This window comes from Equus przewalskii, chromosome 10 (genome assembly GCF_037783145.1).
Source record: "Equus przewalskii isolate Varuska chromosome 10, EquPr2, whole genome shotgun sequence".
Classification (NCBI taxonomy): Eukaryota; Metazoa; Chordata; class Mammalia; order Perissodactyla; family Equidae; genus Equus; species Equus przewalskii.
In genome coordinates this window covers 37,593,793-37,617,319 of record NC_091840.1, presented here as the reverse complement: position 1 = coordinate 37,617,319, position 23,527 = coordinate 37,593,793, and the positions used below count along the sequence as shown (strand labels likewise).

The 23,527-nt window shown below is 41.4% G+C and overlaps 1 protein-coding gene and 1 long non-coding RNA gene across 6 annotated transcripts in view; one reads left to right on the top strand and one right to left on the bottom strand.

Moving 5' to 3' along the window:
• Positions 1 to 206: 206 nt before the first annotated feature.
• On the bottom strand, positions 207 to 18,697 carry SLFN11 (schlafen family member 11). Of its 5 annotated transcripts, none has more exons than XM_070562506.1 (7): positions 18,625 to 18,697; positions 16,658 to 16,763; positions 16,396 to 16,458; positions 11,718 to 12,787; positions 10,679 to 10,807; positions 2,527 to 3,250; positions 207 to 2,320 (listed from the first exon to the last, which is right to left on the bottom strand). In XM_070562506.1, exons 4-7 carry the CDS (start codon positions 12,778 to 12,780, stop codon positions 1,537 to 1,539), a joined length of 2,700 nt encoding a protein of 899 aa, XP_070418607.1. In that variant the 5' UTR covers positions 12,781 to 12,787; positions 16,396 to 16,458; positions 16,658 to 16,763; positions 18,625 to 18,697; the 3' UTR covers positions 207 to 1,536. The 5 variants fall into 5 exon arrangements, 4 of the variants coding, with proteins under 4 accessions (XP_070418607.1, XP_070418608.1, XP_008523800.2 ...); XM_070562507.1 differs by having other exon boundaries at positions 16,658 to 16,760; positions 18,625 to 18,695; XM_008525578.2 differs by lacking the exon at positions 16,658 to 16,763 and having other exon boundaries at positions 18,625 to 18,683.
• The window catches only part of LOC103554498 (uncharacterized), a 24,722-nt gene continuing 17,779 nt past the window's right edge, over positions 16,585 to 23,527 (top strand). The window contains exon 1 of the long non-coding RNA XR_545716.2: positions 16,585 to 16,716. This is a non-coding gene — a long non-coding RNA (uncharacterized lncRNA). The remainder of the gene's footprint in view (positions 16,717 to 23,527) is intronic.

Sequence of the window (23,527 nt, the reverse complement as noted above, 5' to 3'; positions counted from 1 at the left end):
TGGAATATTTTAATTTCCATTAGTTATCCAAATATTTTATTGTTATTTAGATTACTGCTCTTAAATGTTTTGTATAGACAGAACAATAGAAAAACAAATAAGCAACTGCATTAGCATTGTTAAGTGTCAGTATTTTTAGTTAGAAGAATAATTGTGTGGCTGTATTAGTTGGCTCAGGCTGCCATAACAAAATACCAAAGACTGGGTGGGTTAAACAACAGAAATTTATTTCTCACAGTTCTAGAGGCTGGAAGTTCAAGTTCAAGGTGCCAGTAGGATGGACATCATTCTGAGGCTTCTTCTCTTGGCTTATAGTTGGCGGCCATGTTTCTGTGTGCTCACATGACCTCTTGTTTTTGTGTGTGCAGAGAAAGGGATAGAGAGCGCTCTCTGGTATAGTCCTATAAGGACTCTAATCTCTAATCCTATCAGATCAAGACCCCACCTTTACGACCTCACTTAACCTTATTTCCTTACAAATCTACAAATACAGCCACACTGGGGGTTAGGGCTTCGACTCATGAATTTTGATGGGACACAAACATCCAGTCCATAACAATGAGCCATCAAATTATGAAAGTAAAGGGAAAAAAATTACAATTCAAGAATGTACTTGATTTAAAACTTAAGTTGGTATGTTATAGAACAATAAATGGAGCTGAGCTGAGAAGTTGCCATATAAACTCCTTGATTTCCATGGACTCTATCTTTCCTCAGTCTGTTCACTTAGGGCTGATATACAACTTTAAAACCAGATTTCGGTCTCTAATACTATCTCCCACTGAAAGCCAGAGAAAACAGGTTTGTGTGTGTTTTCTATTGGCGTATAATTTCCCCATGAAGGGATAATTAATGCTCACTGTTACAATGAAGGCATGGTCTGGGCCATTCTGAGAATAAAAATTGGAGATTACAATTTTAAAGGATGAAATAATCATACCACTGCTCTCTGTCCTGCCGAAATGGTTAAGGCCTGCTCTGTCAGTGATAGAATTATCTTCGGAATCTCCCAAGTCCTGAATCAACATGGCAAAGGGAAACGTCAAGAATTCAGGAAACAAATTCTGCTGGTATGGCCAAGTTAGGTCCTACCAGACTACCCTTCTGCAGATAACCATAAGCTCTAGGCAAATTTTAAAAAACAAAAAAATGCGTGAAGTCACTGAGGAGAGTCAAGACTTGGAAGAAATAAGGGCCACAGGACAAGCTTCTTGTTTTTGACTTTTGACCAGAGCGTAGGGCATAGCGTGTGCTGTGCAGGGTGGCTAAAGCTCCTATAGAAAACCTTTGTCATTCTGGCTGGAGGAATCAGGGGACAGAATTTGGGATAACAAGAGCTCCTGGACGGAGTTAAAGGAGGAATCAGGAAAGGAGAGTACCAGAGAGAGGAAGTTCCAAACTCTGTGTGTCAATTCTGCCCAAATCTCTAGGCAGGTCTGTGAACCAAAAACAGAGTTTCTGCCCATACCAAACAGATGTTCACCTATGGACATTTACACAGCAACTGCCTCATCTCATTTTGGTTTAGGATTCTTCCTAACAGTCATCATGCCACAGAATATATAGCTGTTGTTTTGCCCTGGAAGACAGACAGACAAGAATATTGTATAAGATAGCTGACTCAGCTGTCCGTGGATAGATCCCAAACACAATGTTCCTTTCCAGGCCAGAGAATCGCCGGACACTGTCCAACACAATGTGATCATCCAACATGTCGCATGCATCACTGACCTGCACTACTCTTTTCTTCCTCATTGCTTTCAGGAGCTTATGCTTGTAAGGCTCCACATAGTCCATGGTGCTGACAAGCACAGCAATGTCCTTGGGAGAATAGCCCTTTTCAAAGAGAAGCTTGCAAGTTTTTGCCACATAGGTCACTATTTGCTCCCTAGTCGAGCGCTCCATAATCTCAAAGTTGCCTGGGACGCCCTGAGCCCACTGAGCTTCACGGAGCATCTCCAGGGACCCAGGAGGGATGTTAAATGGAGGGTTCTTTATGATTTCCTGCATTACTTTTTGTAAGTAGTTGGCTATTGGATCTGCATTGCAGACCACTCTGGTGAGCTCTTCTCTTGGATACTGGACTGAGAAAGGGGGGAGGCCATTGTCAACCAAGTGGCTGGTCTGAAAGTAGTCCAGAAAGATCCAGAGAATTCCTGGGTGACCCTTTTCTCTCTGAGTGATGCTTTTTGCCTTCTCATACCAATCCCCATCTTCAGTGCGGAAATTCTGAGCTTCATCGATGATGATGTGTTGAATCTCTTTGAAGTTATTTTTCATGAAAGTTTTCCGGGTCACTGCCTGGCAGATCCTTTTATTACTGCAAAAATTAAAATGACACACTCAGGTTTTCTCCAAGTGAATAAAGGAGGAAAACTACTCTATCATGCTCCCCAGAACACGGTACTGTTGTCCCAGATCATTTTACCACCTAACTCTCAAGGAACAAGGTGATTCTGGTTGAGGGGGGTGTGGAGTGAATTCAGACCGAACCTCACTGGGTGACAATAAGATCCTACTGCTTACCTGATAAAGTTCCTCAGAGGCTGGTTCTCACAAACGTAGAGAATTTTATTTGCTTCACAGTGAAATGTATTCCTTATCTTCTCCATGATCTTCATGGCCATGATTGTCTTCCCTGAGCCAGGTAAGCCATGGACAAACAATTCTCTGTTCTTGCGGAGGTTTTTTGAGAAGATCTCATACTGTTGGGCTGTGAGCAGATTTAAAACCTCACGGCCAAGCTGGTCACTCAAGAAAGATCTGAAGCTGAGCAGAACAATCACAAGGGACTGCAGCAAGGCTTCCATTTGTTGGGTGTCTTCAAGGTCATAGGATGTGGGGTAATCAATTGGAGAGCCGGAACCGGCCAAGGGCTCTGCATGGCTCTCAGGACTCAGGCGGAGGACCTTGGTCATGACACACAGCTTCCCGGTGTAGCCCCCCATGTTCACCAGCTTCTGCTTCAGAGTGAAGGCAGTGCGGGTGCAGTAGAACTGCCCGTCCGCATCCTGCTCCCTGAGAACGCTGTAGAGAATGGGGGAGCTGTTCTGTGCTATCAGCAGAGCATCACAGATGACTCCCTGCTGCTCTTGCAAGTTCAGGTCCACGGCCCAGCTTCTAGAGAAGATCAAAATTCCCTGCGAGAAAGGACGCATTTGCTCATTGATTAATTCCTCCAGACCTTCATGCTCTGAGGACAGCTCCTTCCAGAGGGATTCAGGAGTATATTGCAGATGTCCCGGTGGCACTAGTCATGGAAAGAATTATAAATTGGGGGGAAAAATAATATTTATTTTTGTGATTAATTATAATTAATCAAAATTAATTATTAAACCTATACTTAATCATAACTAATCTTATTAATTAAGACAAATTGTGGACTGTTGTATATATTCTTTTGCAAATATTATTATATTACAATGAGGGAAAATAAGCCTTGAAAAATCTGGCACACTTCATAGAAACCCATGTGCTTATTACGTTTATGGCCTTGGGAAATTTCTTAACCTCTCTAAGACTGTTTCCTCATCTGTAAAATAAACAAACAGAAAAACGCACGAAAAAATAGTACCTCTCCTATGGTGAGGAATAAATGAAATAGCATAAAGTATCTGGCTCATTGTAGCTGGTTGAGAAATGTTTGTTCTGTTCCCCTTCCTTCTCTGAAATTATCTGAATCTCAAAATGTCCCTGAACAGACCCCATTGATGGAGGTAGAAGGAGGCCTCCAAGAAGAAGGTACTGATAAACATTTGGAGAAGATGGAGCCATGTAAAACCTTTCATTAGCAGAGAACTCCCTGCAGTCCTGGACCAGGAGACCCTGAGGTTAGCCCCCGAGTTACCTCTCCTGAGGCAGAACTCTGGTATCGTGCACTTAGAGATCAATGTGAGACTCCATCCATCACAAGAGTCTTCCCTTTGTCATGACGGAGTAAGGACCAATGGTGTGGCACGAAAATAAACTTGCACTGTAGGGTTTTAAACTTATTTCAATGATCATTTGTTCCAAAGGGGAAAAAAATGAGGAGATTGTTTTCATCATGTTGTAGTAGTGTCAGATCACAAACCAGAGTCGGGATTTGTAGACACAATTTCAAGTGAAATTACCCATATTTCATTAGTAATTGTTTATTGTTCTTAGTTGCTGGTGCTTTCTCACTGGTACCTGGTGTCTGCACAACTTGATTACGTCTGCCACATGGATGATAGTGAGTAGGAGATGGCATCTATTATGAGACACATCCAGATTTAAGAGATGTTAAAAGATGGGGGGAAACACACATAGTAGAATGGACAAAATAGGCTAATATAAAGATGTGTTTAAAATGGAGCTTTAGGAAGCAAAGGAAATATAAAATGAGAAAATATATCATCTGTTGATTGTATTGGGGAGTTTACACACATCTCCAGTCCTCACAATTCTGCAACGCAAATATACTTATTATTCTCTTTTTCATATAAGTAAATGAGAACTCAAACAGGTCAAGTGACTTGCCCATGGTCACACCACTAGGAAATGGCAGAGCCAGCATCCAAACCCAGCCCTCAGACACCAGACCCTCTGTGGTTATCACTCTACTTCACTGCCCTGCAAGCCACACAGACCACCTCTGCCTAATAAATGAAGAAAGTCACTAACGTGCTTGATGTTCTTAGCAAACGTGTTTTAGCTCATCATTGAATAGGTCTTATATTTCTTTAATTATATGATGGGACATGCTTCCTCAGGAAATTATGTGAAGGCAAGAAGTGTCCTTTTCATTTCCTTGATATTGCACATGATACTTAGAAAATTACAGGGGCCAGGTGTTCAACAAATGCCACCACTCCACGTGTGCCAGAATAGTTACCATTCCCCAGGTGACCTGGGGCCTCTGTGCCTCTGCATAGGTGTGCCCTGAGACTCTAATGCCCTCTTCCACTTATGTCACCTGATAAATCCCTCTTATTCTTTCCAGAACTCTCATGTCTGTCCTTCTCTCCTCGGGACTCCCACAGAACTTTGTATCCATACTGGACACAAAACTTAACATGGATCTAGTGAAATCTTTAGAAACAGAGCACTGGAGCGTCCAGAGCAGTTGTTTTCAAACTACAGGAAATCAGGCGAAGGATCCTAATGGTTTGGGACCCAGGATGAAGATGGTTGGGGGCTGGTTGATTCTGACGTACAACTCGTGCTCTGACTTTCTCTAGTAGCAATAACTCCAGTAATAGACAAAATTTCTTTTTCGGACAGTCACTGAATTTCCTCCAAGAGAAACCTTTACAGCGTTTAACCTGAAGCCAAATTATTGTCAACCAATGCTAATAATTAACGTGCTGAGGACATCCCCATTCTTTTTTTGTTTGTTTTGCTTAAGGAAGATTAGCCCCAAGCTAACATCTGTACCAATCCTCCTCTATTTTGTATGTGGGTCACCACCACAGCATGGCTGATGAGTGGTGTAGGTCTGCTCCTGGGAGCCAAACCCTCAAGCCTCGCCGCTGAAGCAGAGAGCACTGAACCCAACCACTATGCAACCAGGCTGACCCAAGGACATCTCTATTCTTAATAGCTGGAGTCCAATTGCAAAACAAAAACCAGACTTCTTGTTTACCACTGTTAGTGTTCACAATCTAATAATAATAGTAGACTCTGAAAATGAAAATTGGCTTTTAAAAATAATAATTTTAATTAGGTAGTACATTCCCATAGTCCAAATACCAAAACACTCCTACTCCCATCTGCTCCATTTCCTGCCTTCCCAACCCCATCCTACTCCCCTACCACAGATACTTTTGTTTAGTTTCTTGCCTATTCTTCCAAAATTTCTTTATGGAAATACAAGCAAATATTTCCCACTTCTTAAACAATAGGTAGCAAACTGTTCAGCACTTTACAGTTTTTCACTTAGCAATATATATTGGAGATCTTTCCATATCAGTAAACAAAGAACTCCCTTATTGGGGTTTTTTCCCCACAGTTATCTAACATGCCATTTTACGGATGTGCTGTATTTTATTTAACCAGTCCCCGTTGATAGGTTCTTGGGTTTTTTTTGCCGTAATCTTTTGCTATTATGATAATATTCCAATGAGTATTTGTACATTTGGTATGTATGCCGGTATATATAAAGAATAAAGTCTTAGCAGTGGGATTACTGGGTAAAGGTAAATATATTTGTAATTCCAATAGATATTCCCAAATCATTCTCCAGTGGAGCTGAACCAATATGCAATCTCACTAGTAATGTATAACAAGGCTCGTTTCCCCACAACACAGCATATAAAAGACAATGTCAGATTTCTTTATTTTTTATACTCTAATAGATAGAAATGAGATCTCATTTTAATTTGTATGTCTCTTATATTGATTAATGCTAAGTATCTTTTCAAATGTTTGAAAGTCATTTGAATTCTATTTTCTCTGAACTCCCTGTTGACTTTTCTAAGTTGTTTTTTTATCCTTATTGCTGCCAAGACCAGCTAGGCAGCCAGCTGAAGGGGCGGACGGAATTAATAGACAGAACACAATCCATATTATTCAATGGGACGGGGGACCATCAGCCTCAAGGACTGAGGTGAGGTCCTTCGGATCACCACATATTTACTTATTGTACTTGAGAGCAAGTACAATAGCCGGAACTCATGCCTGCAGGGACACGCAGGCCAGAGTCCAAAGGTTCTGTTCTTCATCCCCCAGAAGCACACCACCCCATCCCAGGTGAATCCCTTGGGGAGTGTCTTAAGAACAATCAGCAAGGTATGCAGATGGTGTTCCGTTCCTGCAAGGGCCCGGCGTTCCTAAGCCCCTTGTCTTCATGCTTGATAAGATTTTCCCTTCTGGCCTTTGATTCCAAGGCACAAACAATCTGGTATCGGCCTAGGCTTAAAGCCTAGCAAGAATGCTGCTATGATCTCCTGCAGCACCTTAACAATTTCTGGAAGCTCTTTATATATTAGAGACATTGGCCGTTTGTGATATGAGTTGCAAATATTTTTCCCAGTTGGTCAATGGCTCTTTGACTTTGTTTTTAGTGGCTTTAGCCATGCACAGTGTTTATATTTTTGTAATGTACTTATATATATCATTCTTTACTTTCATGGCTTCTGGATTTTGAATCTTGATTTTTCTAATCCTCATGCCAAAATTATAAAGGCATTTGATTTTTTTTAGTTTTAAAATCTTGACCCATTTAGAGGTTACGTTGGTCTACGGCACAAAGTGTGAATCCATCTTTTTAAAAATAAATTGCTACCAGTTATCCCAATATATTTTTATTGAAACATCTACTTTTTCTCTACTTACTTGAGAGGTCAATTCCAACATAAACTAAATTCTCCTTTGTGTTTCCATCTATTTCCAGACCTTCTATTCTGTGCCCTTGGTCTAATTATGTGCCAATAAAACTCTACTTTTTTTTAAAGACTGGCCCTGAGCTAACATCTGTTTCCAATCTTTTTTTTCTTCTTCTTCTCCCCAAAGCCCCCCAGTACATAGTTGTCTATTGTAGTTGTAGGTCCTTCTAGTTCTACTATGTGGGACGACACCTCAGCATGGCTTGACGAGCAGTGCTAGGTCCGTGCCCAGGATCCAAACCAGCGAAACCCTGGGCTGCCGAAGCAGAGTGTGCAAACTTAACCACTCGGCCACAGGGCCAGGCTCAAAACTCTACTTTTATTTGAGGCTTTATAATGATTTAATATCTAGATGGCCCCTCCTGTTTCTCTTCTTTTGCAGTTTTTATTTCCTGGCTCTTCTTGCTTGTTTATTTTTCCACTGGAACTTTACAACAACATTGTCTAGATTAAGTGATTCTCTGTTTTTTAAAAACTGATATCTCATCAAGTCTATAAAATAACTTAGCATTGATGACCTTATGATGTTGACTCTTCCTTTCAAGAATATGACATGTTTTTCCATCTGATTCAGGTATTCACCAAAGGCGTTCAAAGTTAAAGATTGTTTTAACTTTTTTCTCAGATTGATTTATCCTAGAGATTTTAATTTTTGTTGCTATTGAAAATTGAGTATCTTCTTTCATTGTTATATTAGGATATTGAATTCTGCATATTAATTTTCACATATGCTTCTTATAATGCTATGTAATGCGATTATTTCCATTCAACCTGGATTCTTTTGTTTATAGCAGTTTTTCACTGATTTCCTTGAATTTTCCAGATATATAGTCTTATCTTCTTTAATTTTTTTTTAAAGATTGGCACCTGAGCTAACATCTGTTGCCAATCTCCTTTTTTTTTCTTCTTCTTCTCCCCAAAGCCCCCCAGTACATAGCTGTACATTCTAGTTGTAGGTCCTTCTGGTTGTACCATGTGGGACACCACCTCAGCATGGCGTGATGAGTGGTGCCATGTCCGCACCCAGGATCCAAACCAGCGAAACTCTGGGCTGCCCAAGGGGAGCATGTGAACTTAACCGCTTGGCCACAGGGCGGCACCTCTTCTTTAATTTTTATGCCTCTAATTTCTTTCTCTTATCTAATCGCCTTGGCTAACTAATATTACAGAGAAGTTGTAATAGTGAACATAATTGTTTTGTTCCTGAATTTAATAGAACGTCTCTAATATCTCCCAATTAACATGATAGTCTTTGGGGGATATACATAGATATAGATGTATAGATATAAATACAATGTTAAAGAAGTATCTATGGGTTCCTATTGTATTGAAAGTTTTTAAAAAAATCAAGGTGGGGGGCCGGCCCTGTGGCTGAGTGGTTAAGTTCTCGCGCTCAGCTTCTGGGGCCTGGGGTTTCGCTGGTTGGGATCCTGGGCGTGGACATGGTACCGCTCATCAGGCCATGCTGAGGCAGTGTCCCACATAGCACAGCCAGAGGCACTCACAACTAGAATCTACAACTATGTACTGGGGGGCTTTGGGGAGAAGAAGGAGGGAAAAAAAAGAAGATTGGCAACAGATGTTAGCTCAGGTGCCAATCTTTAAAAAAACAAAATAAAATAAAATAAAAATAAAGGATGTGTATTAAGTTTTTTCAAGCGCCTTTTCAGTGTATTAGAAGACAATTATATAATTTTTCTGCAAATATATATAGAAATGACAAATTATAACAACTTTCTTAATATTGATCTGTCCATTCATTCCTGGAGTTCTGTCTTTGTATCCTCATTCATAAGTAAGATTAATCTGAGTTTTCCCTTTTTGTGCTATCTCTTTCATATTTTGCAATTACTATTACTCTCACTTAAAAAATAACTTGGTAATTTTCATTCTTTTTCTATGGCTCTAGAACAATTTAAATAATGTTGGAAGTATCTATTCCTCAAATGTTTGATACAATTCCTGGAAAATTTATTTTTTCATAGGAGAATAATAGATTGTTGCTCTATGAGCATACAGCCCAGTATTTTGTCTGTTATAATTTATTCTAAGGTAATAAGCTCTGCTAAAGTGGAGCTTACTGAGTTCAGAAAATAATTATCAATGCTAATGCTTACTCTAGGATATAATACTGTTTATTGTGGATAGTTTTTTAAATATAAATTTTATATGCAAATGAATGCAAAGACCTCAGTTAAGGAAAAGAATGAAATCTTAAATTGGGCAGTCGTTATCTATTAACTTAATGGTCCTTGATAAATATTTACACATACATAGGACATTTATGTATCAAATTCTAGTGTCAAATAAGCCATTGACTTGCTGCATAGACTTGAGCAAGTGGTTTCCTTCTCTAGGAGTCTAGAAAGAGGACAGCAATGGATTCCTAGATAAAACCTAACATGTTGGGAGTTAGGGATGAGACCAGAAAACAGACACTGTCCTTGGTTCTAAATCATTATTCTGGGCTGTTACATGATTGTTTCTTCTAAATCCAAAAGATGTTCATCATTGATCTTCATTTTATTTTGTTTTGTGTTACATCTTTTTTTTTTGCTGAGGAAGACTTGCCCTGAGCTAACATCTGTTGCCAATCTTCCTCTTTTTTTTTTTTTTTTTGCTTGATGAAGATTAGCCCTGAGCTAACATCTGTACCAATCTTCCTCCATTTTGTATGTGGGTCACCACCACAGCATGGTTGACAAGTGGTGTAGGTCTGCACCTGGGATCCAAACCTGCAAATCCAGGCTGGCAAAGCGGAATGCGCCAAACCCAACCACCATACCACGGGGCTGGCCTCTGTGTTACACCTTTATATAAATTTTTATTCTTTTTTCATATTCATAACCACCACTCCTTTGGAAAATATGGCAGACGTGGGAAGTTTTTTGCTCCTGGTGTAATGTGTGCCTCTAGTTCGACTAGATAAAAAGTTTCCAATCTGGATGAGCAGCAGAATCATGTGAGTAGGTTGATAAAAATGCATATTACGAGGTGCTATCCCCAGTCTGGAATGGCGCCCCTGGTATCTTTACTTTTTAAAATAACTAGAAATACTGATGATCAGTTCGATTTGAGAAGTACAAGACCAAATGATTTTTAGGGGCAATAATGTCCCTGGATTTTATATATGGTATTGCCTCAGCCAGTGGGGTCAGTGAGGGTTCATTTCTAAACTACTTATCACCAAAATGCTTGTAGCATTATCACCTCATACACATAGGTTTGCAGTGTGTACTTGAAGAATTTTAAAAAACAAACATAACAGTTTATCTCCCTTTATCCTAACATAGAAACTGGGTGGTGTCAAGTAGGCAAACCATAGTTACTACCTGGAAATAAGCGTTGCTGGAGATCCTCCTTATGTTCCAGGCCTTTCTTGGTGTACACTGGTCTGCTAAGGGGAGGCCCGCTAGACAGACTCAGCTGAGATTCAAAGTCTTTGCACAACCATAGAAGATCTTAACAGAGAAAGAAAACTCATGTTATTCTGACATTTTAGTTTCTCTCTTCACCACTGAAAGAGGCCTTACAAGTGGGTGTATCATAACTGTCTAGGCGGTGTGACCTGAGAGATGATGGCAAGATAATGCCCCACTCACCCCATATGGACAGATGTCTTTATTGCATATGAAGGTTGCCAAAATCTACCATTAAAGAGAAAGTATTTGGAAGTTTGAATGTGTTTCCTATTCAATATAATTCTTCACTGGATAGCATTTTGTTTGTATTTCTTTTATGGTATGTAGCACATTCTTTTAGTACACATATCTGTGCATGCGTCTTATTTCTGTGGTGTAAATATTCACACCATGGACAATTTCAAGCTACCAATGTGATGTCACTAAATGCAGAGTTGGGAAGAAATGCAAGGTAGCACACCATTTTATAGTATTTCCATCATGCAGATACAATAGATATAAATAACCTCACAAGCATAGATAATAATAAAATGTAGTAAATATTTAGAAGGGGTGAGTTTGTGTTCATCACATTTGTTTTTAATATAATTTAAGTTTAAATAATTTTTAATAATGACTGTGTTTAACAACTGGCTCAAAAAATTCCTAAAAATGTAATAAATGGCTCTGGAGCCAGTTCCAAAACACCACTACAAGGCAACCATTTCAAACAACCTTTTTTTCATAATCTGATGTGGAAAATTGCCTATTATAAGACACTTGATTTGGACTTCTAATCACTCAACAAAATTTTCTAATGCATGGAGAGAAGGATGCTTGGAGAGTCAAAAAAAACACAGAGTTTAGTGGGTGTGAGAAGTTTAAAGTCATGGGAAGCAAAGGAAAATCTGTTTAATGTGGAGGTGCCAAAGAGGCAGAAAGGCCAGGGAGGAAGTTTTCTCCCTCTTACCTGGATCTGTGTCCATCATCATGTCTACCCACTCCTCAGTCGTCAGGCTGCGGACATGCTTGTCCTTCACCATCCATGAACTGGGAGCTTCTGAGAACACTGCGCAACAGAATGGCTTCACTCTGATCACACAAGCATAGCCATATAGCTCTCCTCCAGCTAACACATCCAAGATTCTGACTTCAAAATTTATCCGGCATTGGGATTGGCAGAAATGGACACAAGGTAACTCGTATATTGCTTTTCCTATTTTCTCTCTCAAAGAGTTACGGTCAACATTTTCTTTAGCACAGCCCAGAACTTTCTTACTCTTATCATCCACTCCAATAAAAAGATAGCCTCCCTCAGTGTTTGCAAATGCAGGGACGTACTCTGGAATTATGTCTTTTACACGTTGTAGAATGTGTTTTGTAGAGAACTGTTTAAACTCTACGAATTGAGACTCAGGAAAAGGCAGCCTTTCACCATATTCAAGCTGGTCTTTTTGGAAAATTCGGTGAGCAGGATCCAAGTTATGGGGGTTTTGACATAGAACCTTGAGAACTCTACTAGAAGGTTGTTTCCCTAAGATTTTTGGACTTCTTTTCTTGGTTTTCAGGAAATTGAATGCTTCTCTTGAATCCATGAGACGCACAGAGGTGCCAGATCTACGGTATAACGAAGTACCCAGGCTGCAAATGCGGGGCTTAACAGAACGGTCTTCAGGAAAAAGGTCACTGCTCCAAGATTTAACAAAAATGTAATAACACCTCCCTTGTTGCTTAGTCTCGAAGAAAGCATGCAGATCCAAAGACTGAATAAGCTCCCTCAAAGACTCTTCTAAATCCAGTCCCAGCTCCACGGGATGCTCATCCTCGTTTGCCATTTCCAGCCGAATCACTCCTCCGCCTGAGTTTAACAAAGCACATGCAGCCTGTGTAACTTTCGCCTTCTCTTGCTCTCTCTGAGTTTTCTGCAGCTTATTTCTGTTTCCTTCACCAAGAGTCACTTCTCCTACACTGATGACCAAGTCTGGGTAAGATGATTCTACCACCAAAGATGAATTACGTTTCTCCATGTTCATTCTGCAACTGAAACCAATAAAACATGTATCTCATGTTGATGAACTAGACTGCATAGAACACAAAAATGCGTTCATTTATTTATTAACAAATATTTATTGAGTTCTTGCTCAGTACCGGGGGCTGGAGATTAAGTGGTAAATCAAGAATGAGCACAGTCTTGCCTCTTACAGTCTGAGGGCTTACAGTCTGGAGGGAAACATGGTTGAATAAAGCGATTGGATACAGATTCTGAAAGGGGAAGCACCAAAGAGCAATAATCAACCTAATGTGAATAGGGAAGGCTTCCTGGAGGAAAGGGGCTTTAAACTAAGATCTGAGTTACCCAAATGAGGGAATCTGAGGTCAAGAGAAGGCGTTATTGCATGACAATCAGAGTGAATAGTATGTGGCAAGGCCAGAAATCAGCAAAGGGAGTAGTGTATTGGAGTGGTAGAGAGATGTTCAGCCTGGCCAGACCTTAAGAGTGATAGGGAATGGGAGGTGAGTTAGAAAAGAGCCACTGCTTACATAGTGCAAAGCCAAAGAAGAATTTTAAGGACGGGAGTGACATAAACAGATAGACATTTTAAAAAGATGTTACTGACGAAGAACAGATCTGTGGTTGCCAAAAGTAATGGAGAGGGGAGGGTGTGACTATAAAGGGGTAACACAAAGGAGTTTTTGGGGTGATGGAATGGTTCTGTATCCTGTATCCTGGTAAGTGGTAAAACTCGTAGGACGGTACACCAAAAAAGTTAATTCTATTGCATGATAATTTTTTAAGAGCAGGTGGCACATTATTAATTCAGCGTGGAGTACTAATTAAGGAGGAGCAAACCAGTAGGGAGGGTTCTGCCATAATCCAAGTGAGATGATGGTGGCCTGGGCCACAGTGCCGCAGTGGGGATGAAGAGAATTGAGTATATGTGAGAGATATTTAGGAAATAAAGTGAGCACGGCGCTGTATTGACCAAATAGAAATCAGGAGAAAGGACTAAAATTGAGTAACTAAGTTTTGGGCTTGGGCAACTGGGTAGTTAGTGATACCACTTATTGGCAAAAGATTGATGATTGTTGAAGGTGGGTGATTGATAAATGGAGAGTCACTATCCTATTCTCTCCTTTTCTCCACTTTTGTGCCTATTTGAAAAGTTTCCACAATAAGAAGTTTTTAAATTGACTTCACGTATTAAATTTGGGTGGTGGCCATATTTGTGTTCACTATATTGTTCTCTATATTTTTCTATAAGTTTGAAATTATTCCTAACATAAAAAAGAGAACCTTTACCTCCAAAAAAATTTAAAAAGAGAGTAGGGCATGTGAATTTAGACCGTTAGTAAGAAAGTGGTTGAACTTTTGGACTATGCATCCTTAGGTGGTCAGAGTGGGAAATGAAGATGGCCCGGGCAGGGGGCAGACCTGATGAACGGGGAAGAAGAAGGGGCACTGGACTCCAAGTCTTTATGACGTCAAAGAACTTGTATTTGGGAGTGTTTGAGCAAATCAACAAAACTCAACAGTCCCACGGGGAGAAGGGGGCTCTGAAGACTCAGGCTTGTGCTGCCACCTGCAGTCTTTTTTCTCTTTTGCTTAATTATGTCCTGAACATGCTATCTAAACATCTAAACATTCTCTGATTTTTCAGTACAGGAAACATTCAGTGAGTGTCCCTTGTGGGTACACTAAGTGCTGTGAGAGACACAAACAATCTGCCCGCTGAAGATTTATGGTTTAGGTCACATCAAATTACCATGATATGGCTTAAACAGTACGTGGAGAAAAATCCATAGCCCTAAATGCCTATGTTGGTAAGAGGGAAAGAGGAAATAGAGTGATTTGCATCAAAATTTAAAGAATTTAGAAAAAGAACTAGATTTCAAAGGAACACAAAATAACAGGAATAATAAATGTAGACAAGGAAATTGGAAAATTAAAAAGCAATTATTTGATTAATTAACCAGATTAAGAGTTTTATTTGTGTTTGTTTTGCTTTTTGCTTGTTTATTATGATTGCTATTATTAAATACACACACACCACACAAACCCAAATTGGATTTATCCCAGAACACATAAATGCCCAAAACAAGAAAAAATATTAATATACAATATCATATGAACAAATAATAGGAAGTCAAAATTATCTCAATAAATACAAAAATTTGTTTGATAATATTTACAAAGTATTCTAGAGAAGCATTATTTAAGAATATCTAACAGGAAGGTATTTTAATTTGAGAAAGCCTTGAGGCAACATCAGTTTCAAAACACACACATCTTGAGGGTATTATGCTGAGTGAAATAAGTCAGACAAAGACAAATTCTGTATGATTTCAGTCATATGTGGAAGATAAACAAACACATAGATAAGGAGAATGGATCGGTGGTTACCAGAGGAGAAGGGGAAGCGGGGAGGGCAAAAGGGATAAAATGGCCCATGTGTGTAAGGTGATGGATGGCAACTAGACTTTCGGTGGTGAACATGATGCAGTCTAGACAGAAGCTGAAATACAATAATGTACACTTGAAATTCACACAATGTTATAAACCCATGTGACCTCAATAAAATATTTTTAAAAACACACACGTATCTGTCTCTGTCACACAACCCCCCCAATTTCCCGCCCCCACGCATGCGCACTCCCACCTGGCCCGCCCAAGGCGCCTTGCACCCGCTCTTCACCGGCTCCACCCAGAGCCGCAGCTTTACCTCCTCCAGCAGCTCCCCGGGCACCGCACATCCTCTCACCACAAACTGAACAGCTTCCCTTGTGAGTCAGACGACAGCGACACTGCGGCCGAGCAGTGACCAGCGAGGCTTCTGCAGGACAGCGGTCCTAGGGCAGCCGCACGGCTAGGGCGGCAGCGGTGCCACAGGAGTGGCTTGGGGTGCGGCCAGAGCGTGTGTGCGTTTGTGTGAGAGTGTGTCCTGGCTTGGAAATGGTGGTGTAAGGAGTGGCCGGAGGCAAGAGGAGCAGAGTCTCTGCCTGTGGGCCCAAGGAGAAGAATCGAATAGGGAAGTAGGGTTATGAGTCCCCCGGGGCTCTGAGAAAATTATGGTGCGGGAAGAAACTAACAACAGACACTGGATGGAGGAGACCCACATCCTCGGAACTAGCTCTGTCTGCCGCCAAGCATTATGCTCCCTTGCATTTCACAGAAGACTCAAACCAGAGAAGTTATGGCCTGCTCCGGATTAGAATTAGGATTAGATGACCTTGTCTGATTTATTTTCTTTACCCCCTTCGGTGCTGTAGTCACCATCTCCAGTGGTTTGTTGTTCACACACATACTGAAACAGTTCATTTAATTTCGGTCTAAAACATCATCTTACATTTATGGCTGATGGAATAAAAATATACTCATGTTGTAAAAATGAGTATGCCAATGGATGTCTAGAGAAAATATCCAGAATATATGTATGTGTTACCTGTGTGCAGTAGAATAAATATCTGTTGTTACAGATGATTGTTTTCCTGTTACAGAGTGGCAAATATTTCTCAACTATCCACCTGCTGATTGTGCCCCATCTCCAAAAGAATTTGAAGACACAACTTGTAAAAGCTGGGCGAGTTCACTTTTCAGTGCTTTTAATGTTGGCAAACAAAATAACCAAATGTATTTTTGACACACTTACAAAAACTAACGTGGAAAATCCAACTAGGTCAGAGCTTCCCAGTCAATTTATCTTGAGTTTCTCCTGAAAATGAAAGCATATACATTATGAAAAACAAGAAAACCGTCTTCATAGAGACCAACCAATTGGGTAACTGACAAAGAATCCTAACCCTCATCCTTTCCCGCCAAGGCTTTAGCTCCTCCCCAACGGCTGAAAGTTTGTTGCATAGATCTTTGATCAGTCCACCCTATAACGCTCTACCCCACTGTCTGTCTCTGACCTCTGCCAGGTTGTCTGGGCTGGAATCCTGCATCCTGCATCCCTGGTCTCAGCTGGAAGGTGAGTCCCATCTAAGGGCCAGTTCTCCTCGCTGTCTATTTCACCTGCTTAAGAAAAGTGTGGCCGTAACATGTCCAGTAACATGTCTACCTCAGCTTCTCTTGGCTCAAGTGGATATATCTGGAAGGGTCTGTAGCCACAGAGTGGATTCTCATCCTAGGGTTCTGTGGTCTTTTTTTTTTTTTTTAAAGATTTTATTTTTTCCCCTTTTCTCCCCAAAGCCCCCCGGTACATAGTTGTATATTCTTTGTTGTGGATCCTTCTAGTTGTGGCATGTGGGACGCTGCCTCAGCGTGGTTTGATGAGCAGTGTCATGTCCGCGCCCAGGATTCGAACCAACAAAACACTGGGCCGCCCGCAGCGGAGTGCGCGAACTTAACTGCTTGGCCACGGGGCCAGCCCCTCTGTGGTCTTTTTTTGAGACCGTCCTTTCTGTTAAACAGGCATGGTTTGGGGTCTGTCCAAGCAGTCTGTACTTATCCTGGGAATTGGAAGATTCCTCAGGGTTGGAGTGTTAAAGAGAAAACTCCTGAAGTCCTGACCTATTCCAGTCTCTGGAGCTTGACAAGGGCTGTGGTAACCTTCAGAGAGAAATGGCTTTTAAATCTGAGCCCCCTGGACAAACGCGAACCCAGGAGGAATGCCAAGTTTTGATTCCTCTGAACAAAGAAGTTAGACTGTTCCTGCCTTTTTTTGTTTTGTTTTGATTTCTCAGAAAACTAAGCTAGATGTGCTTGTCTTTTAGGTTTTGATTTCTCAGAAAACTAGAATATTTAGAATTCTCTCGCCCCAAGGGGGGAAAAAAGCTGTTTCCTGTGTACCAATAGAAATTCACTATTTTAATAAGTAGGTGAAAGGCTAGTTAGTTCTGGCTTGACTGTAAAGGACCTGTTTTTCAGAAAGAGAACTTTACCCCGTGGTGCAGCAGTTAAGTTCACACATTCTACTTCGGTGGCCCAGGGTTCGTGGGTTTGGATCCTGGGTGCAGACGGACGCACCGCTTGTGAAGTTATGCTGTGGCAGGCGTCCCACATATAAAGTAGAGGAAGATGGGCATGAATGTTAGCTCAGGGCCAGTCTTCCTCAGCAAAAAGAGGAGGTTTGGCAGCAGATGTTAGCTTAGGACTAATCTTCCTCAAAAAAACCAAAAAAACCCCACAACAACAAAAAAGAGAGCTTTAAACTTCTTGGAGAACAATGCTACAGAAAAGCCTGATTAGATACACCAAAGACTATTATTAAGGATTACCCCCTGGAAAGTGGAATTGGAAGCAAAGCCGAGTGAGGCGGGTTTGGAAGGAAAGCCGAGTGAGGCGGGAGGAATTGTTATTTTGTACAATAAGCCTGAGTTACTGAAGAAATATTTAATGCAACAAGAAAAAGAAAACAATGCTAGAGCCAGATAGGGAATTAAGCAGTGCATCTCGTTGACTTTCTCACTTAATTTTTCCAGTAGCCTCTATAATCCCGACAGTTGTAGCTGAAGCCCAGGTGAAATTTCTGCTGGATTTCCTATTGCTGATTTGACTGCTAATGTCACTGCTATTGTTCAGATTACGTTTCTTCTCCTTTCACTTTGATCTGTACCTTCCCTCCACAGCCCACATGTCACAGTTCCCTTGAGCTCTTGTTTTGGTTTCTTGTTTGGTTTCTTTTGGGTGTCCCTCTTTACAGATTGCAAGAATTGTTACAGTGTGGCTTTAGCAATCATTTTTAACTATGAGAAAAGGTATTACGCACTGGAGGGAACTGAGTTTGAGATGTCACGAACCAGTGTTTTGTGCGAGTCTCAGTCTGTCCATAACCAGTGTGGTTGGGCCGGCTCTTGTGGTTCTTTTTATGATCACAAGATGCCCTTCAGCAATAACCGACAGGGAACTTTGAAAAAAATAAAAGTTTATTACTTACAAGACCTGGAAATTACACAGCACACCTGGGGCCACACAGCGAGGTCTCGGAGAGAGAGTGTCCTAGCTTGGAGTTCTGCTTTTATTGGGGAGGGTGGGGCCTAGGGTTTCCCGGGCTCACTCTCTATTGGTGAATTTAAAACAATAACTGGGCGGGGGCGGGGGGGTGGTGGGGGGGGGGCCGCCTGCCTGGTGGTGCACCGGTTTAGTGCGCCGGTCTGGATCCCCAGTGTGGACATGGCACCGCTTGACAAACCATACTGTGGTAGGCGTCCCACATATAAAGTGGAAGAAGAAGGGCGCAGATGTTAGCTCAGGGCCAGCCTTCCTTAGCGAAAAGAGGAGGATTGGGAGCAGATGTTAGCTCAGGGCTGATCTTCCTCGAAAACAAAACAAAACAAAACAGCAGGAATTTGACGTGCAGGAAGAAAAAAAAGACAGCGGCCCATCAGTATGGAAATCAACGGAGATCTCTAAAACAAAAAAGCCTCAGTGGGGGGAGGTGGCCTAGCTCTTTATCCAGCCCTGTGGCTGGCAATGTGTTTATTCCAGAAAGCCATCTTTGAAGTGGATGCCTCAGCAATCAAAGCTTAAGTCAGGCACTTGCTTTACAAAAAATAAAATAAAATGAAGTAAATAACTGTCAGAATTTACACTATAACCAGATAATTAGTTCCTAATCTTGGCTGCTCGTCAGAACATTTCAGCACAGTTTTTAAAAAAATGCAGATTCTGGGGCTCCTCTTCAGACATGAGGCATCAAACACTGAATCTATATTTTGAAGATCTCCAGGTGATTCTGTGGTCAGCCAGGTTCGAGAACAGCCAGGTTTGACACTTGGGTTTGTGCCAGGCACGTGAAACAAAGCATTTAATCTTTTTTTTTTTTTTTTTTTGAGGAAGGTCAGCCCTGAGCTAACATCTGCTGCCAATCCTCCTCTTTTTGCTGAGGAAGACTGGCCCTGAGCTCACATCCGTGCCCATCCTCCTCCACTTTATATGTGGGATGCCTGCTACAGCATGGCGTGCCAAGCAGTGCCATGTCTGCACCCTGGATCCAAACCGGCGAACCCCAGGCCGCCGAAGTGGAACGTGCACACTTAACCGCTGTGCCAGCGGGCCGGCCCCAAAGCATTTAATCTTTACAGCAACCATCTGAGGGATATAATGTTGTTATTTCCATTTTACACAGGATCAGTGAACCTGCCCAAATCACATTTGGGTGCTCGATCCCATATTTGAACCTTGTCACATCTGACTCTGAAACCCACACAAGTCCATAAGTGCCCCAGATCTCAGTCCCACAGAAGCCCTGATCATTCCTGGGTAGCATTCTAAGTAGTGGGTGGGGGTTCTTCCTGTAATCCAAGCACCGACCCTGCTCATTTCAGCATTCAGTACAGTGTTTCCCAAATGATCTCCAAATTACAGAGACTTAGGCACCTGCCCTAGAGCTGGGAGGGGCCCAGGGATCTGGAATTTTAACAGTCACACCAGGTGACTCTCAGCAGGCAAGTTTGGGAAACTGTTTAGGTATCTTTGGACAAACAGAAGTTTGTGTTTTTTGTTATTATTTATTTATATAGTTTTTGGAACATTAGCACTGAGCTAACATCTGCTGCCAATCCTCTTCTTTTTGCTGAGGAAGACTGGCCCTGAGCTAATATCCATGCCCATCTTCCTCTAATTTATATGTGGGACGCCTACCACAGTATGGCTGGCCCAGCATGCCATGTCCACACCCGGGATCCGAACCTGCAGACGCCAGGCTGCGGAAGCGGAATGTGTGCACTTAACCGCTGTGCCACCAGGCCGGCCCCAGAGATTTGTTTTACAGACTTCCTGAGTTGTGCGCCTGGCAACTGCCACTCTTCAGGGAGGGCACAACCACCGATGCCAGCTTCTCACAGTGACCTGTGGGGAGATGAGGGAGGAAGAATGCTTCCACCCTCTGTTACTTTGCTGCTGAGTTGCCTAGAATGTCTGCACTCTGCTCCCACCCCCATATTTCATGGAGGTTGGTAAAGGGCTTTTGCTGCTTTTACTTGGCATCACCGTCTTCCTCTCTGTAGGCGTAAATTCAGGTGGGCTGGGCCAAGAAATCCGCTGGCTCTGTTGCATCAAGAGTCGTCCTTCCCTAGGCTGCAGTGTGGAAAATGTCTCACGTGCCCGATGGGAGACTGCAGAGTGGGAAGGGGCCCCCAGAACAATCAACGCAAACAGGATACACAATGGAATGCACACTGTGATTACAACTCTGCGAAAATATATCTGCCAATGAACTAACACTGGAAACGAATAAGCAAAAATGAAAACACTGTGATATGGTGGGAAGAATGGGGATGGGTTTTCTTTTGTCATTCTCTATTTTTTAATGTTTCTGTAAGGCCGTTGTTTAGACCTGGTAATGAAAGGTATATTTTTTTAAGTTTCTTAGTGTAGAAAATGCTTGCCTCTCAACATTTCTGTTACGTAAATCATTCTCATTATATTGATTTTGTAGAAAAATTTTAGAAGCTAAGAAGAACCATGTTTCTTAATATCACAAATATTCTAAGTATACCCAATCCTAGTCTCAACATCAAATCAAATCAATTACTGTGAACGTGGGGACTCAGGCCTTTAACTCTGATAGACAGGAAGGCAGAAGGACATAGAGGCTAAAATGGACTTTGGAGTCAGGCAGACATGGGTTCAGAACTTACTAGTTCTGTGATCTTGGGCAAGATATTTACCTTTAAGCCACAGCTTCATCAACTGTAAATTAAAACTAATCAGAGCCAAAACTTACTGAGAGCTTTCCACGTGCAGGCTTTATTTAAATTTATTATTTATTTCAGTCTTCATCTTTGTCGTAAGGCATAGGTATGAATTTTATCAGTATGTTACAGATGAGAAAGTTGAGTCTTAAAGAGGTGAAGTAACTTGCCTGAGGTCTTCCAGCCAATTTATTCTTGAATAGAGTTGGGATTCAAAGCCAGGGTGTGCCTGACCCTAGGACTCATGCTGTTAACACCACCTTATCCTACCTTACATGGGGCTGCTGTACAGAATTCAAAGGTTGCTGGGAGGATAAAAGATATAATATATATAAAATATTTTGAACACTGACACATAGTAAGCACTTACTATATGTTAGCTATAATCTTATATATCAGAGGATACAAGAATGGAACTGTAGACATATTTTCATGTCTTGGCCATTGACTGATGGGGTTTATTTGTCATATCTGGCTGTCTTGGAAGCCAAAATGTGGTGGTGGGGGTGGGGGGGGAGTGTGTACAATGAACTGCCCCCAACTCTAACACGTGTGTCTTCTAAGCTCTGTAATTGGGCGAAGAAGTCAGCCTTCCCTGATTGAAGCAGGGGTGAAAGTGAACTTTAGATGCAAATGGCCTGAGATAATTGTGAAGCAGTAAACAATAAGAAGAGAAAGTACGTAGTAGCTATGTCCTAATTCCTCATTCTTCACTTCGGTTTTAGGCTGAGAATGGAAGAAGGAACAAAATTGAAAATTACTCCCATTTATTCCCATTGCCTCTGTCATATCTGAAGATATTGACAGATATCTTAAAGATATTTAAGGCTCCTTCTTCCTCTTACGGGTGAGGTAGATTTGGAAGGAAAACGCTGTCCCTGGAACTTTCTAAATGCCTGTTTCATTTGATAACCAGTAAGATCTACTCTGAGATTTTATATATATATAGATTTTAGAGAAAGGAGGAAGGTGGGGCCTTTACACTGTAAGTCACCAGGAGACCCCACTGAGGTTGCCATCGGAGGAGCCACCATGCCAGATTCTCTCCGAGGAGATCTGGCAGTTCATGTTAGGAGTCACCTTGAACCAGTCTGTCAGGAGTATGACCTGAGTCTGATCTTGTGCTGTGAAGAAGAAGAAATTCAGATTTTCCCAGAATGATCAGGAGGCTCTGGGAGACCTGACAGATGGTAAGTCTAGGAAACAGTATAGACTAGTCAGCCGTTTTCACTTACAATGGAGGCCAATGCTTTCTAGAGATGAGAACTTCACAGAGGGGCCTGAGGGCAAATATGAGTATTCTTGCCTCTGGAGAGTATTTTCAGAGTATTTATACATTCTCAGAGCTGAGATTACCATATCAAGGATTCTATTTAAATGTTATATTTGCCCAGCTTGGACCCTTACTAGACACACGCCCTTGAGAAAGTTAAATTCTCTGTGCCTCAGTTTTATCATCTATAAAATGGAGAAAATGTGTATATACCTCACAGAGTTGTGAAATTTGTATGCAAAGCATTAGCAAATAGTAGCTGGTTGTAGTAACATCTCAATAAATCATAACATACAGTTATTATAAATTTTGTACTTATTTCAAATTGAAGCTTCTTGAAAATAATTTTATGTTTAGCCTCCCCAAAACCTTGGGGAGCTGGGGGCAGCTCAGCTTCAGAGGAAACCTAGTTTACCTCTGTACGTCCTCCTCTTTCCTTACATGGCTTTCTCCACACCAGAGTTTCTCTTTTAAAAAAAGTCCTGTTGATGGTCAGAGGCTTCCTGTCTTATCTTTTCTCTGAGATAGTACCCTACATCAGTTTCAAGTGACCAGAGTCTTCGCCTATATAATGTTACATAATTCATGTTTCCGTCTGTAATTCTCCAAGCTAAGTTCTTCCTCTGAGGTTCTTGGTTAGGGTCATGAGCCCTGGTTTCCTCTCCCTGCAGAGCCAGCATGCTCCGAGCCACCTGTTTCTGAGATACCAATGCCTCTTTTGTCATCAGAACCTGATCTCAGCCTTTTGTTCTCTTATTTAAGACAACAAATCTGTATGGTAATTTCAACTCCAAGACTGTATAAATACTCTGAAAATACTCTGTATGGGGTTTTTCTATGCGCTTCTCATCAGAACCAGTATAAGGTGAATC

Bases quoted from the DNA above. Each gene is read 5' to 3' on its own strand.
- SLFN11 (XM_070562506.1), bottom strand. From the start codon at position 12,780: ATGAACATGGAGAAACGTAATTCATCTTTGGTGGTAGAATCATCTTAC. The intron at 10,808-11,717 runs GTAAGAGGGAGA...TTCTCTGTTAAG, and splicing joins GATGATGGACACAGATCCAG to ATCTTCTATGGTTGTGCAAA. The intron at 2,321-2,526 runs GTAAGCAGTAGG...TAATTTTTGCAG, and splicing joins CCTCTGAGGAACTTTATCAG to TAATAAAAGGATCTGCCAGG.